Consider the following 17,826-nt stretch of genomic DNA (forward strand, 5'->3'; position numbering starts at 1 on the left):
ACATTTTGGATCCCAACCAACTGTTTATTCAAGATTTCCCAAACTACTAGTTAATCACAAAATGATCAGGTCTTCAACTTCTGTGAAATACAGTGGATATTTACATTGCTTGTAAAAAGAAAGAAAATTAAGACTGCTAGGGGCTTAATCTACCTGTGACTATAGTATTCTTATTTCCTATTTTAATGTTTTTGCATGTCTACAGCCAATGACAACCACATGAGCAATTACTCGTAAGTCCATATGTTGTTTTTCAAACTTTAATAAAAGTGTTATTTATATATTTTTATTCAATCTAGGACTTTACAAGACTTAGAAGTTTCAGATAATAGTACTCCATAAAAGTCCTTTGTTGAAACAAGACAAATCTTGGATCAGTAGAGCGCAGACATGTCGAACCTGTTTCTCTCCTGATCTCTTTAGGCTCCCACATTTTACAGAAGCATTTAGGAGACAGTTACAGCTTGTCTGGAAAATTCCATGGAAAAAGAAGCATAGTGGGCTACAATCCACTAGATCACAAAGAGCAGGACACAATTGAGCAACTGAGCACACACACTCATAGAGCAATGAGATTAATAATTGCCCTGAGAAAAATATGCACATTCATATACGTTTATGCTTAAAGGCTATAACAGTTCTGCCTGAAGTTCTCGAATGGCATGCTTTCATTTTTTGAATTATGCATTATTTAAATTTTAACCATGTTTATGAGGAAAATGCCATTTTCCAATGTTTATTTTAACATAAAGCAAATTCTTCACTCAGAAAGTTTGGATAGGTTTTATACTAAAATACCGTGTACCTAAATTCTATTTTAGACAAGACCGTTATTGAACTTGAGAGATTTCCTTCTTTTTACACATACTATATTAATATTAATCCACTTATGTTTGCTTGACAAATATTATTTTAGAAAATGTTGCTGAAACCTATCTGGAAATAATATTTACCATAAAATATAAAGTATAAATCAAATTTGGGTTGCTATTCAAGAATGAATGATGTGTTTGAATAAGGTGACAATAATTATTCAAGTATTTTACACAGAACAATTTTATATGCTTAAGCAGTTATTCTCAAGAAGTACTTTGGCTCCTTAATTTATTCATGCATTTATGAATATTTAAGACATAGTTTTAAAGAGTAGAAATATAATATGTAATACTTGGACAAATCTTTCAATCATGAAAGTGATATAAATAGTTTTTAATGTGTGTGAACCTCAAGAATGTTACTTAACAAACTACCTCAGCCACTCATTCACCTGGGATGTCTTTGAGAAGAAAGTGATATTTTTATCATAGGGAGCACTGATACCTTATATTTTGTTGTAATGTTCTCTTAACTAGAATAATACAGGTTTAAAAATTATTTATTGTTAAATAAGTGGAAAGAGATGTAAAAAATAAGTTAGTTAAAAATATAACATTTTTAATAGTTCATTTACTTTTATTATATAATGATGTTAGAAAAGATATGTCAGCAATAGAAATAATTTGAGTAATACTCACCAAGACAAAAATCTTCCCTTCCATTTTGTATCTTGCATTTTCCTGTCTGGTTTTTTTTTTTTTAGAAGACTGATCATATTTAGTGGCAGCTTCTTCTAGAATATTAGTGAGATCCTTGCTGATACCAGAGGTACATGTAATAAAAATGTGAATATTTTAACATGCCTAAAAATAGTTAATTTGATTAAATTTTCATGGAGTAGATTATACCAACGTTGATGCTGTTATTCAGTCTCTCCAATGTTCCTTTCAGTTCAGTCCAGTTCAGTTCAGTTGCTCAGTCATGTCCGACTCTGCGACCCCATGAATCACAGCACGCCAGGCCTCCCTGTCTATCACCAACTCCCGGAGTTCACTCAAACTCACGTCCATTGAGTCAGTGATACCATCCAGCCATCTCATCTTCTGTCATCCCCTTTTCTTCCTGCCCCCAATCCCTCCCAGCATCAGTCTTTTCTAATGAGTCAACTCTTAGCGTGAGGTGCCCAAAGTACTGGAGTTTCAGCTTTAGCATCATTCCTTCCAAAGAACACCCAGGGCTGATCTCCTTTAGAATGGACTGATGGGATCTCCTTGCAGTAAAGGGACTCTCAAGAGCCTTCTCCAACACCACAGTTCAAAAGCATCAATTCTTTGGCACTCAGCTTTCTTTATGCTCCAACTCTCACATCCATACATGACCACTGGAAAAACCATAGCCTTGACTAGATGGACCTTTGTTGGCAAAGTAATGCCTCTGTTTTTAATATGCTGTCTAGGTTTGTCATGGCTTTTCTTCCAAGCAGCAAGCGTCTTTTAATTTCATGGCTGCAGTCACCATCTGCAGTGATTTTGGAGCCCCCCAAAATAAAACCTGTCACTGTTTCCATTGTTTCCCCAACTATTTGCCATGAAGTGATGGGACCCGATGCCATTATCTTCATTTTTTGAATGTTGCATTTTCATTAGAGATTGAATTAAACACATAGATACACACATAAGATTCACATATATGCAGTATGCAAGAAGATCATTCTGTCATTTTTGAGAATGTAATGTAAATCAAATATTTCATTTGGTAAGCAGATTGTTTGAAATACTAAGGAAATAGGAAAAATATGGCAATTTAATATAATACAGAGGTGTTGTTTCAAAAGATTAGGGAAAAGATAGTTTATTAAATGCCTGATTGTTGGACAAGTATTAAAATGAGACAAATGCATTCAGGTGGATTAAAAGCCTCTGTGTAAACTAGGATGTCACAGCACCATTATAAGGGAACGCTGGCAAATTTACTTCCTAACTTTTGGTGGAAGATGCTCTTTTAAGCATGGCTAAAGAAACATGTAAAATATCTTTTTGAAACTAAAATTTCAAAATTAAAATTGAAATATTAATCCTAGAATAATAAAAATTCAGTATTCTGCATGGCAGTGTGATTCATAGGTATTAATACATAAAAGCAAGCTGATAAAAATGTTGTACACCTGAGAAAAATGATTCCTAATATAAAATGGCTCTTAACCAATTAATTGTAAAATCTCTGGTGGGTAGAAAGAGAGGGAGAGGAAATGAAGAAAGGAGAATGAAAAGACAATTCTTATCATTCACCTTTGCTCATCGTTTTGAAAATTCAATTTTATGTAATTGACATTTTCTATTTGATTGACAATCATTCAAAATTTCATTAACAAAGATTTTCTAGGATTGGAAAACAAGAATCTTATGTGCTTTTAGGTAGGCATATCACTTGGTTTGACATGCTTCAAGACTAATCTGGCAAAAATCTATAAAAACATAACAATCTTTATATTAATAATTTCTACTTCTAAAAATATATACTACCAGTAAATGTGCACTTGTTTATTCAAAGATATATGTGCAACAATTTTTTTTTGCTTTAGAAAGCAAATATCCATCAATAATGGGCTGGTTAATAAATTAGGGAACGTTTGTATAATGAGGATCTTCCCAATATAAAGAATGAAGCATATACAGATGCATAATGTACGATCATAAAGTACATTATGCATCTGTATACGTACAAATAAATGTACAAATGCATAATGATATACAAGATACACTGAAAAGTGAAAAAGAGCCAGACAGTGGGTATTTATTACTTTGTATATAATATTTATATTTGATACAGCTAATTAAATATTGATATGAATTTGTAAATATATATTTAATATATATTTAAAAGAATAGCTGCAGAAGAAAGATAATCTGGGTTTCAATCCTGCCTGTACACTTTCTAATTGTGAGGCCTTGAGTAAATCATGTAACTTCTCTGTGCCTTATTTTCTCCTTTGTAAAATGGGGTAATAATCACACTTTGAGCAGAGGGTGTTTTTGTGTGTTTGTGACTGCCTGGATAGGGATATCTCAATTTTATTAATCTTCTCAAAGAAACAACTTTGATTTTCATCTATTTTCCCTGTCATTTTTCTGATTTCTTTTTCATTGACTTGTACTCCTATCTTTATTAGTTCCTTTCTCCTGTGTATTTTGACTTTAATTCAGTCTTTTAGTATCTTAAGCCAGAAGCTGAGGCTACTGATTTGAGATTTTTTTTCATTTTTAATATTGCCACTTAATGTTATTCCCTCTAAGTCCTGCTTTGGATGCTTATGCAAATTTTGGTATGTTACTCTTTTTGTTTTCATCTTTCAAAATGCTTTCTAATTTTCTTTATTTTTCCTCTTTCACCCATTCCTAGGAAATATGTTATTAAACTTAAAAATATTTTAGATTTTGCAGGTTAATAATTTTAAATTTAATTTTGTTTTAGTTAAAGCACATATTTTGTATGATTTAAATATCTTTAAGCTCATTATTGAGAACCTCAGATATGCAGATGACACCACCCTTATGGCAGAAAGTGAAGAGGAACTAAAAAACCTCTTGATGAAAGTGAAAGTGGAGAGTGAAAAAGTTGGCTTAAAACTCAACATTCAGAAAACGAAGATCATGGCATCCAGTCCCATCACTTCATGGCAAATAGATGGGGAAACAGTGGAAACAGTGTCAGACTTTATTTTTGGGGGCTCCAAAATCACTGCAGATGGTGACTGCAGCCATGAAATTAAAAGACACTTACTCCTTGGAAGGAAAGTTATGACCAACCTAGATAGCACATTGAAAAGCAGAGACATTACTTTACCAACAAAGGTCAGTCTAGTCAAGGCTATGGTTTTTCCTGTGGTCATGTATGGATGTGAGAGTTGGACTGTGAAGAAGGCTGAGGGCCAAAGAATTGATGCTTTTGAACTGTGGTGTTGGAGAAGACTCTTGAGAGTCCCTTGGACTGCAAGGAGATCCAACCAGTCCATTCTGAAGGAGATCAGCCCTGGGATTTGGAAGGAATGATGCTAAAGCTGAAACTCCAGTACTTTGGCCACCTCACGCGAAGAGTTGACTCATTGGAAAAGACTCTGATGCTGGGAGGGATTGGGGGCAGGAGGAGAAGGGGACGACAGAGGATGAGAATGGCTGGATGGCATCACTGATTCGATGGATGTGAGTATGGGTGAACTCCAGGAGTTGGTGATGGACAGGGAGGCCTGGCGTGCTGCGATTCATGGGATCGCAAAGAGTCGGACACGACTGAGCGACTGAACTGAAGTGAAGCTTATTGAGACTTTTTATATGGCCCAGAATAAGGTCTATGTAGTATGTGTTCCATGCATACGTGTAACCAATGTATATTTTGCTATTATGAGGTGGAATATTAGTTTTAATTAAGTGTGGGATATTTTGGATGTCATTTCTTAAAGTGCTCGCTCAGTCTTTTTTGGGTATGCAAATTACATGTACTAGATGGATTAAGCCTGTCCCATGGCTCAATGTGCTCTGTTCTCTGTGTGTCTGTGTATACATGTCTGATCCTCTTTTTTTTTCCTTCTCCACTTCATTTTGGATAATTTCCATCATCATATCTTCTAAGTGACTAATCATTGTGTCTGTAGTGTCTACCGTGTAGGTTGTGTATTTTTCATGTCAGATACTTTAGTTCTCATCTCTAGAAATTTGATTTGCTTTATTTATATTTTCCATTTTCCTACTTACAAATGTTCTCTTTCTACTAGTTTATGGGATGCATATGTAACAAAGGTTCCCTGACCCTTTCTTTTCTCTTCCGGGATTCATATAATGCGTATGCTGTACTATGTGATGATGTCCCGCAATCCGCTACGTTCTCTTCACTTTTCTTACTCTTGTTTTTTTTTTTTTTTAAATCCTTTTTCTTCTCCTTAATTTCTTGCTCTTAAGCCTCAATAATTTTCAAAGTCCTGTCTTCAAGTGTGCCGATTCTTTCTTATGGCTAGTCAAAAGCTAAGTCCCTACAGTGAATTTTTCAATTCAGTTATTTTAATTCTTCAGTTCTAGAATTTTTATTCAGTTCCTCTACAGAATTTTTTTGATGTCAATTATTTACATGTCTGTTCTCTCTTTTAATTTACTGAACCTATTTATGATGGCTATTTTAAATTCTCTGTTAATTCATATTTCTTCATTTCTTTAGGATCATTTTCTTGTGATTTAATTTGTTTCTTTGAATGTCCCATATTTCCCTGCTTTTTGTATGTCTAGATATCTTCTGTCAGAACTTTGGAATGTGAAAAACCATTCTTCTCCCAGTCTCTGTGACATAGTTCTGCACAGGGAGGAACTTCTTCAGTCAGCCTAGCTAGATATACTAGCGATCTCTGAAGCCTTTTCCGGGAATGCATTTTCTCTGGTCTTGTGTGTTTAATCTCCTTGTTGAAGAGGTTTGCCAAGTCTGAGTCAGGACTGCTGCATACTGTCTGTATGTCGTACTGCAGACTCTGGTACACGCAGGGAAATGTTTGTTCTCAGTGGATCTCAACCTGGCACCCTGTTCCCGTCAGTGCTCAGTTTCAGACAAGATGCAAATCAGGCAGCACACGGAGCGTTGATGCCTGCCTCACTCTTCTCTCTCCCCTGAGGGACAGGCCACAAGCTGTTTTGGACTTTGCTGCACCATGCATGTTCTGGGGAACATGCTACTCAGCTCTTATTTGTTCTCAGAGGTCCCCAGGCATCTAGATAAAGCTCTATCTGTGCTCTCAGAGAAGCAAGGCGGAATCCAATGGCTCAGGAAGTTCCCCTGAAAGTTCAAAGCTTTGGACATACAATCCAGCCTTCTCTCTCCCTCCCTGGACAGAAATCAGAAGCAGTAATTTTCTCCTGATCCTGTGGAGTTGTGCTGGGGGAGGGAGTGATGGGGAGACGATGACAAGTGTGTTCCATGGGTGTTTTTTTAACCAGCTTTGATATGGCTGGTTTTGTGCTTACCTGGCTGACAAGAGACTCTTATTTAGTTTCTGGACTTCTGACAAATAGACTTGGTCTATGGATTGGTGTGGAATCAGTGTCTCTGCGAGAGGAAGGAGGGTCTTGGGTTTGTTATTATACCATGTTGCTGAAAACCAACTTATTTTTATTTTGTAATTACGGTATACCTCTACCAGAGACCACATTATAAATCAGTTGCTAAAAACATTTATTTTTAAAATGTTTTATCTAATGTAATAATGAAATAATATATAAGCAATGTCTACATTTATTATATACTTGTATACTGAATATTACAAAGCATAATTTATACTTACAAACATTGACTGTTACAGTCATCAAACTTTTCCTATATTTTGCCAGATTTTTAATTCAGAAGCAAACAGTTTTTGCATATTTTCAACCAAAGTTAAATATTATAGAGTTAATGAACTCATTTCCACTGGCTTTTATAAAATTAGCATATTCCACATCAGGAACAGTTTCTAAAGTTATGAATTTTAGTGAAGAAGTGAAATGACGTGAAAGTCGCTCAGTCGTGTCCAACTCTTTGCGACTATATAGTCCATGGAATTCTCCAGGCCAGAACATTCCTGTCTCCAGGGGATGTTCCCTTCTCCAGGGGATCTTCCCAGCACAGGGACTGAACCCAGGTCTCTGGCATTGCAGGCAAATTCTTTACCATCTGAGCCACTCTGGGTAGCCTGAGAATACTGGCCTGGGTAGCCTATCCCTTCTCCTGCAGATTTTCTCAACCTAGGAATCAAACTGGGGTCTCCTGCAATTCGGATAGCAGGCAGATTCTTTACCAGCTGAGCAATCAGGGAAGCCCCTTGAATTTTAATGGAAGCATGATATAATATATTCAGTGGATTATCATGTTTTATTTAAGCATTTCCCTATTGATTTTCAAGTTGCATAAAATATATTTTATGTATACATATAATACGTACAGTTTTGTCTACTTATATATTTAAATACCTGATTATTTCCTTAAGAAAAATTCTTACAATTAGATCCATTTCATCAATGTGTCTAAAATGTTAAAGAATTTTGACACATGCTGTAAATTTATTTCTTATAAAACCTCAAACAACTTTTTCATTTCATTTAGACCATTAGTGTATAAAAAAAACCCAGTGTGCAGGAGAATAATATATAGTATATAACGGAGGATGTATCATGTATCAGAGGGGAAAGGCAAGTCATTTTTAAAATAAAAATGTTCTTAGAAAAACAAATTTGTTAACTTATCATGTTAGAATGTATTAATCAGCCTCTACCAGTTCTAAAATTCAAACATGGCATAGGGTAAGAATTAGGTTTTGGGTATATTGAATATATTTGATAAAATAAAAAAGGAAACTTTGACAAAAGTGTTAGAAAATAATCTGCACACATGGGAGGAAGTTCAATAAGCTATTTAACCTGAAAGTATGCTACAGAAGTTACTTAAGATGGAAATGGACTATAGCCTGCCACCTCCTCTGTCCATGGACTTCCCCAGGTAAGAATACTGGCGTAGGTAGCCATTCCCTCTTCAGGGATCTTCCCAGCTCAGAGATGGAACCCGGGTCTCCTGCATTGCAGGTGGATTCTTAACCCTTTGAGACACCAGGGAAACCCAGTTATTAACTTGAAACTAGAAATAGCAATAATGGGTACGGGTATGCAATTTATATTGAGTTGTTTAACATGTGAAAATAATGTGATTAAGAGGAAAAAATAGTTTCAGAGGAATAAACAAATGATATTGTAAAAGAAGATTAATTAAAAAGTTTATAAAATCTAATTTAAACAATAATATTCCATTAAAAAATGAAAATAGGATTTATCACATTTTTTAAAGTTGTTTGAAAAATGTTAAAAATAACAAATTCACACTTTTTTCTCATCATAATAATGTATACAAAAATGAAGCTGGATCATCAGTAACACTAGTCTAGACTACATTAAGATATACAAAGTGGAATATATCTTGAAATAAATTAATTATTGTGAAGTTAATGAGGTAAATCATTATTTCAAGCAATGAACAAATTTAATTATCATCTAGGTATAAATGGTGCCTAGGTATAAATTATAAATGCATCATACTATTCAAGTTCTTTCTTGACCAGTCCATTTAGTACATGATTATTCATCTCTAATACAATATTGCTTAAGTAATTTAACTGAAATCAATGTAGATGATTATGTAGTGTCAGAATGAAGTTGCTAATCAGTGCATCCTTGTGAAATGGACAATTACAATGATTATAATTTATGGTTGAAATATTTTAATATGATTGTCAGGTGAAAATGAAGAAACTGTTTAATATGAAAATAATTTTCTTCTATTAATTTAGTGATATTTATAAAGTACTCTTTCTTGCAGATTAATTTAGATTAACTCTTCAGTCCTCTAAAAAACTCTATGAAATAAGTTCATTTTGCCATTTCAATTGAAAATAGAATTTGATTCCAAATGTCAGGCTAAACACAGACATGTATGCATGTGCACACACACACACACACACACAGATATGCAACAAGATTCATCACAGTGCTAAGCAAAAGAAAGAATAATGATATCCATGAATCGGAAATATTTTTGGAAGATGACAAATTACATTTTTTATGTTATTTGAAATGTTTTTTTTTTAAATATTTGTTTGCTTAGCATATAGTCAATCATTGGTAATGTCACCTAAATTCTTTGATGATCGACCCCTGCTGCATAGAAAGAAATATTCTGGTACTTGACCCATATTTGCTTACTTACGACTACTTTTGTGGAATAAAAATTCTAAGTATGGTAATTATGAAGCTTGATTTATTCTGACTGTGGAACCGTAAATGTAACTGACCTTCCGTTAAATGTTAGTTCTTTCTACAAAACTTTCTCTTTTGTTACATTAATAGCAATGCTTCCATTTCTTAAGCCAACAATTCATAGTTCATGTAAGAAACAATAACTGTGTAAGCTAATGGGAAGCATGACTTAAATATACGTATAGTTATGTTTATAACATATGTACATATAAATATAGTTTAATACTATGGTGGCTATAATTAATGAAGCTCGTCGGCTAATGTATCTAGTAATACATATTTTATTAAGGGCTCAGTTTCCCTAAAATAGTATTTTCATATCTGTGGGACTCTTTTGAAACCTGGATATGCATGAATTTATTCAGAAAGAATTTTTTCCTGGGGATTTAGAGTTGCAAAACAACTTTATAATTTAAAAATCAATGTTTGGTACCTTATAGATGGTGTAGACATTACTCCCAATACCATGAGCTATGGTTAAGAATTTTCAGACAGATTTTCTCTTTTCTTTTTCCAGTCATATAGTACCACAACTAGAAGAGGAAAATATCTTCAGGAACTCTCTCTGTAAGGTGGGATTTTTCCAGTTCACCCCACAAGAATATTGCTCTTGGGGGTTTTATGAAGGAGGATGTGCATGTCTGATCTCTCAGACAGACTTTGCCACTGGCTCTAGGGCTTTCTTTATCCTGTGACTGCACTCTCTTTTTATTTCTGGCTTTTGAGGTTGGTGTTTTTGTCTGTTTGTTTTTGCCTAGTACCACCTCACATACTTAAAAACATTTCATCCAAAATTTTTAGTCATGCTGCTTGGTTTCATAAAAACTTAAGGCACCATGCTATGAGCTTCCTCTTGTGCTCAGTTGACTTTTTGAGAAAATTGCAATTCAATATTGAAATGTTGCATTTGTCCATAAAATATTTATTGAATGGCCACTTTGCAAGTAGGTGCATGAATGAAAGATAAAGATAAAGATCCTTGTCTTGATGGAGCTTGCATCCTAGTGGTTAAAGGACATAACACACAATAAGCACAAGAAATAAATGAGTGAATTAGCATGTTACATAATAACAAAACCATGAGGAAAAAGAGAATAGGGTAAGAGAGCTGGCAAAGAGAGGGCTAAACTGTAGGATGATCTATCACAGTAGACTTCATTGAGAGGGAGAGATCCGAACAAAGACGTGGTGAGTGTAGGTGAGTGTGTCTTGGCTATCTGGCTGGGCATCAAATCCCCATAATCTCTTCTGCCCTGACTTTTAAAAGGCTCTCAGTTCAGTTGAATTTCTCAGTCGTGTCCAACTCTTTGTGACCCCATGGACTGCAGCACACCAGGCCTCCCTGTCCATCACCAGCTCCCAGAGTTTGCTCAAACTCACGTTCATCGAGTCAGTGATGCTATCCAATCATCTCATCCTCTGTCATCCCCTTTTCCTCCTGCCTTCAATCTTTCCCAGCATCAGGGTCTTTTCAAATGGGTCAGTTCTTCGCATCAGGTGGCCAAAGTATCGGAGTTTCAGCTTCAGCATCAGTAAAAAGCTCTAAGCAACAATATTTGTCCTACCTTGGAGCATGGAATGGGAGGAAAAGGGAAAAAGGAGCAAGAATGTGGAGGAGAGAGGAGGGTTCAGGGAATCTAACATCAAGTCTGGACCTTCTTCATTTATCTTAATTTTTAATGAGCAACCAATCATATTCTGTTACTTTCTGTGAAATGATTCTATAAATGTATTGTATTAGTAAATTCTTTTCTTGGAGAGGCTTCCCTAGTAGCTCAGATGGTAAAGAATCTGCCTGCAATGCAGGAGACCTGGGTTTGATCCCTGGGTTGGGGAAGATCCCCTGGAGGAGGTCATGGCAACCCACTCCAGTTTTCTTGCCTGGAGAATCCCCATGGACAGAGGAGCCTGGCAGGCCACAGTCCACGGGGTCAACAAATAGTCGGGTACAACTAAGCAACTAAGCACACAAATTCTTTTCCTGGAATAGTTTCTGAGGCATGTTCAAAATTTAAAATTTCTTCCACCCATATTTCTCTGAATTTTCTCTATCAATAATTAATATAACCTTTTTTCCCCCAAATCTCATACTTGTGAGATTAGAGAAATGCTCACTTATTTTTATTTCTATGTAATGTGACAAGTATTTAACTTGCATGAGAGAATTTTACATATAGTGCTCATACTTTAGAATAATGACCTATTTTAACCTGGCATAAATTCAGAAGGTGTAGTATATTAGGAAATTAGTCAGTGATCAATTTTTCTGACACATATTTCTATTCAATATTTGCTTCCACTTAGCCATAAGTATTCTTAAATGAGTATAAATATAGATTTTCAAATAATAAAGAGGTAGTGTTTAATATTGGTTAAAGTTTCATTAGTATGGACCCTTACAGAAATACTCAGCATTTGTAAATACAGAGTCGTTTCTAACCAAGATTTTTGTTAGCAACATTGCAACAGCAAAAAAGTATATTCATAAGGAAAACATGTTCAAAAATATTTCCCCAAATTTAAAGTAAAGTTTAAAAGTAGCACTTGCTAGCATTTGTTTCTTTAATATTGTTCTTTTCCTAGTAATCAAGTTTTACAAGAACTGGTATCCATTCAGCTAATGTGTGTTCTGCTAGAGGTGCATCAGTCTTACTGATCCTCTGATACAAAACTGTGTTTTGGTCTGTTAGGCTGATGGACTTGAGCTTATCTTAATTAAGAAGGTGTCCTTTAACAATCTCTAATCACTAGTTCCCATCTAAACTGAGACCATAACTGTTCCTTCTAATAGCCAGCTGGGAATTATCTTTCTTATCATGACTTCTTCTAACTGACCTGAAAATTGGAATAAAATTATTTTATTAGATTTTTTTTTTACTATTCTCTGGTATATTATAAACAACAAGAAGGAAAAGAACAATACCTGATGTTCCCTTTCTATGAACCCTTCTGATTTTCTTCCCTTTCTTATTTACCTTTAAGATAAAATCAGGTTTCCTCTTTTCACAATGATCTAATAATTTCAGGTTTTAGAATATGAGTGTGAGTTTTGATGAGGCTCTTTAAAGCCTAAGTTTGAAATACAAATAAACTTTATTTCCTGAATATTACCTTCAAATAATAACGAATAAAATTCCTCCTATGTAGTCCATGACTAAATCTTTCCACTTAAAACTGTATTATAATCCTTTGGATATTTCTGTTGTTCATCATTTTCTGTGTAACCCAAGAGGAAAAGGTATGGAGATGGCAACATTTATCTTGACATCATGGCGTAAGTTCTTTGCAATGCGAAGCAGGATCAAAGGCTGAACAATTAAAATTAAGAAACACAAGAGAGAGGTGTTAAATCTTTACAGGCAGTAGGTGCAATTCTGTTCCTAGTCAAATAGTATCTAAAATTTCTTATTTAAGTGTAATGAGATGTATTTTTGTAATGTTATTAAATTCAGCCTGCTTACATAGATGAAAAAGGCTTTGCTGTGTTGTCTTCATTAAGATAAACATTTTCTCTGATTAGTATAGAGACTATAGACAATTACTCAGGCAGCAACTGTCCCCTCTAAGGAGGGAGGTTGCCTCATAGGTTTTACTGCAGTGGTTCAGCTTTTCCGTTGTTGCCTTGCCTTTAATACAAAGACAAGCTGATCTCCATTCTCTTTGATATTATACACGCTACTCTATATTCTATATAAGGCTTGACTTTCAAGAAAAGATTTATGATAGTGCTGCTCGAAAAGTTAAGAATGTGGGCTTCTTTAGTATCGGCTTAAGTGTATCCTTCTCTTAACTATAACATTGCCAGAAGACTCTATGCTTTTCTTTATGTATATTGATTGATTAAAAGAAGTAAAACAATGTCTGCTATCATATCACATTTTGGCAAAAGGCTACTCTTTACTTTTTTTAATTGTTGTGTCTATGAAAAAATTCCCACGTCTATACAATTTACACATAAGTCCATAGCTGTATTATGCTCTGATGTTTGAAGATAACTTTATACTGTTATTATTTAATAAAAATGTATAAAACAGTAGAAGAGTTACATAAATTTTTATTCAAGCAAAATAAATGACTTGTGACAAATAACCTTTTACTTCCTTTTTTTATTATACACTTTGAGCTCTGAAGCTCTAAATGTTAAATATTCACAGATTTTTCTCCGTTTTTTCTTTTTTGAGACAGTTGTTAAATCACTGGCAGTTTGAAACAAGTCATGGCATGAATATCTGCACCATGGAAATCATCAAATACTACAACTGGGGCTTGCCCCAAACTCCTCTTCCTCTCCTCCACCACACAGTTTACCAGCAAACCGTACCAAATTCTTGTCAATGTTTATTTCTATTTTAGGTGCTGGCATAAATATCTGACATAAATTTTTCATATAACAAGCATTGCCTGTATACTGTCATTCATTAAGAAGTTTACTATTAATAGTTGTTGATTTAAACATGCCAACTTTTGTTGTCCTAGTAACTAAAATAATATCTTCTAGAAACTTATGTGTAACAGTGAATTATCTCTTTTGTTTACAGTGATCGTGGAAAGTGGAAATATAATCTCTTTTGTGGCTTATATTAATTATGGATATTGTAAGATTTATAGAAATATCATAGGATTTTCAAAACCACAATCAAGAAAAGTGGTAAGTTTTAAATGTATGTATTCTTTTTAACTGATTAACCTACTTTAAAAAATAGGAGATATTAAACATGTCTTTCTTGTGTTTATTGGTCATTTATTATTTGTCTTGTGAAACAGCTGTTCAATTTTTTTAACTAATTTTCATTGCATTTATTTTCTTCTTGTTACTGAGCTATAATATGTAAAATAAATTGTAAGTTATGTTGAGTTGTAAGACTTAGAAATGACCTAGAAGCACATTAAAAGATTCTTGACATTATTTATCAAAGAAATGCAGATTAAAACCACAACAAAATACTTTTATAAGCATATCAGATTGGTTAAACTATACTAACATATGACCCAGTAATCCCACTCTAAATATTTACTCAAGAGAAATAAAATATACATTTACCAAAAGTCTTACGTGAATCATCACATGTCAAAAAATAAGTAATAATGTAAATGTCCATTGACAGTGAAATGAAGAGAAACATTGTGGTGTTTACCTTCATTGGAATATCATGCCTCAACCAAAAGAACCTCTGATGCACACAAGAATATGGATGGATCTGGAAGCATTAGGTTGGGCAAAAAAGTGAAACTCAGAAGAATACATTCTGTATGATGTCAATTTTATGAAGTTCTAGAATAGGCAAGTTCTAGTTCAAACTGGATTTAGAAAAGGCAGAGGAATCAGAGATCAAATTGCCAACATCCATTGGATCATAGAAAAAACAAGGGGATTCCAGAAAAATCATCTACTTCTGCTTCACTGACTACGCTAAAGCTTTTGACTGTGTCGATCACAACAAACTGTGCAAAATTCTTAAATAGATGGCAATATCAGACCACCTTACTGGCCTGAGAAACTTGTTTGTAGATCAAGAAGCAACAGTTAGAACTGGACATGGAACAATGGACTGGTTCAAAATTGGGAAAGGAGTACATCAAGTACATCAAGGTGTATATTGTCACCCTGCTTATTTAACTTATATGCAGAGTACATCATGTGAAATGCTGAGATGAAGCAAAGCTGGAAACAAGATTTCCAGGAGAAATATCAATAACTTCAGCTATGCAGATGACACAATCCTTATGGCAGAAAGCAAAAAAGGAATTAAAGAATCTCTTGATGAAGGTGAAAGAGGAGAGTGAAAAACCTGGCTTAAAACCGAACATTCAAAAAAGATCATGGCATCCAGTCCCATCACTTCATGGCAAATAGATGGGCAAACAATAGAAACAATGATGGACTTTATTGTCTTGGGCTCCAAAATTACTGCAGACAGTGACTGCAGCCATGAAATTAAAAAAACACTTGGTCCTTGAAAGAAAAGCTATGACCAAAGTAGACAACATATTAAAAAGCAGAGACATTACTTTGCTGACAAAAGTCCATCTAGTCAAGCCTATGGTTTTTCCAGTAGATGCATGGATGTGAGAGTTGGACTTTTAAGAAAGCTGAGTGCCAGAAGAATTGATGCTTTTGAACTGTGGTGTTGGAGAAGACTCTTGAGAGTTCCTTGGACAGCAAGGAGATCCAACCAGTCAATCCTAAAGGAGATCAGTCCTGAATTGATTGAAATGATGGATGCTGAAGCTGAAGCTCCAATACTTTGGCCACCTGATTTGAAGAATTGACAGATTGGAAAAGACCCTGATTCTGGGAAAAATTGAAGGTGGGAGGAAAAGGGGGTGAGAGAGGATGAGATGGTTGCATCACCGACTCAATGGACATGAGCTTGAGCAAACTCCGGGAGTTGGTGATGGACAGGGAAGCCTGGTGTGCTGCAGTTCACAGGGTTGCAGAGTTGGACATGACCGAGTGATTGAACTGAGCGGAACTGATAATCAGCAGATAGGATGAATTGTAATAATCTTTTTTTATATTTTATTTTTTTAATTAGAGGATAATTACAATATTGTGATGGTTTTTGACATACATTAAGCCTGGCATACTGCAGTCCATGGGGTCTCAAAGAGTTACCTCATACAAACTACATATACTAAGCTATGTTTGCTAAATGGTATCCTAGGATGTTGAAAAATGGAATTAGTTCAAGGTTTCATAAACATCTTGGTGGATTAAAACATTTAATTTGTAGATCACTAAACTATGATGCTTTCAATTATTTTATATATGCTGAAATTCTCTTATCAATCCACTATTTTTCTAATAAAATTTAAGTATATGTATAAATAAGTGTCCTCTTGATTTGCATGAAAATGCTAATTTAAATACCATATACCCAAAATATTTATGAACAGTATGTTTCTGGTGGTAATAATATTTATCCATTATGTGAAAGTGATTTCATTAAACATTATCTGTATCTATTACAGAAAAAAATTCAGAAACTTGTTTATATGGGAAGACTTAACGAGAAGGAGTCTTTTGGTGAGATAAGTGTTCTTCTTCAAGTTCCTTTCACCTGCACAATAGTTACTGGAAAAGACGTTGAGATGGCAATTATTGAAGATAAGGACCTACATGGTAAATACATAAATGCCTTTTATTTCAACTATTCTGCCATTGTATTTGATAAGTTTTTTATAAGAGTAGTTGTATTTCATAGACAAATTCATATACTCAGGTAAGTATGGGTGTATGTGTGTTATTTACAGAGAAAACATATATAATCCCATTTATAACTTCATAGTTTATCTACATTAATTGCGCTACTTTTAGAATATATTAGCAATATTTTATGGAGAAGGAAATGGCAACCCACTCCAGTCTTCTTGCCTGGAGAACCCCAGGGACGGGGGAGCCTGGTGGGCTGCCATCTATGGGGTTGCACAGAGTCGGACACGACTGAAGCAACTTAGCAGCAGCAGCAATATTTTAAAAGACTTGAATTGTAAATTACTAAAATCTCTTTGTTAATTCCCTCTATCATTAATGACAACATTTCTTCCCTTTCTAGATTTTTTAAAATCACTGTTTCTTTGTTTCTTGTTCATGTCAATTTTGTACTATCATCCAGTATATAATCTAGATCAAGTGTATATAAAAATCCGTGGCTTGCAGTATTTAAACTTTTATCCTAAATTTAATTAAAAAAATTTTTTATTGGAATATAGCTGATTCACAATGTAGTGCTAGTTTGAGGTGTACAATACAGCAAAGTGAGTCAGTTATACATGTACACACACCCACTCTTTTCTTTTCCTTTTTAGATTCTTTTCCCATATAGGCCATTATAGAGTATTGCATAGAGCTCCTTGTGCTATACAACAGTTTCTTATTATTTGTCTATTTTATTACTATATTCCAAAGTGTGTATGTCAGTTCTAATCTCCCAGTTTTCCTTCTTTATTCCTTAAAGACGTTATCCTTCTTTATTCCCTGGCAACCAAAAGTTTTTACATTTGAGACCATACTTCTGTTTTGTAAATAAGTTTATTTATATTACTTTAAGGACTTCCCTGGTGGCTCAGAGGTTAAAGCGGCTGCCTGCAACGCGGGAGACCTGGGTTCGGTCCCTGGGTTGGGAAGATCCCCTGGAGAAGGAAATGGCAACCCACTCCAGTATTCTTGCCTGGAGAATCCCATGACGGAGGAGCC

The 17,826-nt window shown here is 34.6% G+C and overlaps 1 protein-coding gene across 1 annotated transcript in view; it reads left to right on the forward strand.

Annotated features, from left to right (window-relative positions):
* Positions 1-16,957, forward strand: part of CNBD1 (cyclic nucleotide binding domain containing 1) — a 383,222-nt gene extending 366,265 nt beyond the window's left edge. The window contains exons 11-13 of the mRNA XM_070382901.1: positions 14,168-14,277; positions 16,602-16,852; positions 16,948-16,957. Coding sequence (XP_070239002.1) covers positions 14,168-14,277; positions 16,602-16,852; positions 16,948-16,957 — 371 coding nt within the window. The remainder of the gene's footprint in view (positions 1-14,167; positions 14,278-16,601; positions 16,853-16,947) is intronic.
* Positions 16,958-17,826: the final 869 nt, after the last annotated feature.

This window comes from Bos mutus, chromosome 14, assembly GCF_027580195.1.
Source record: "Bos mutus isolate GX-2022 chromosome 14, NWIPB_WYAK_1.1, whole genome shotgun sequence".
NCBI classification, from domain to species: domain Eukaryota; kingdom Metazoa; phylum Chordata; class Mammalia; order Artiodactyla; family Bovidae; genus Bos; species Bos mutus.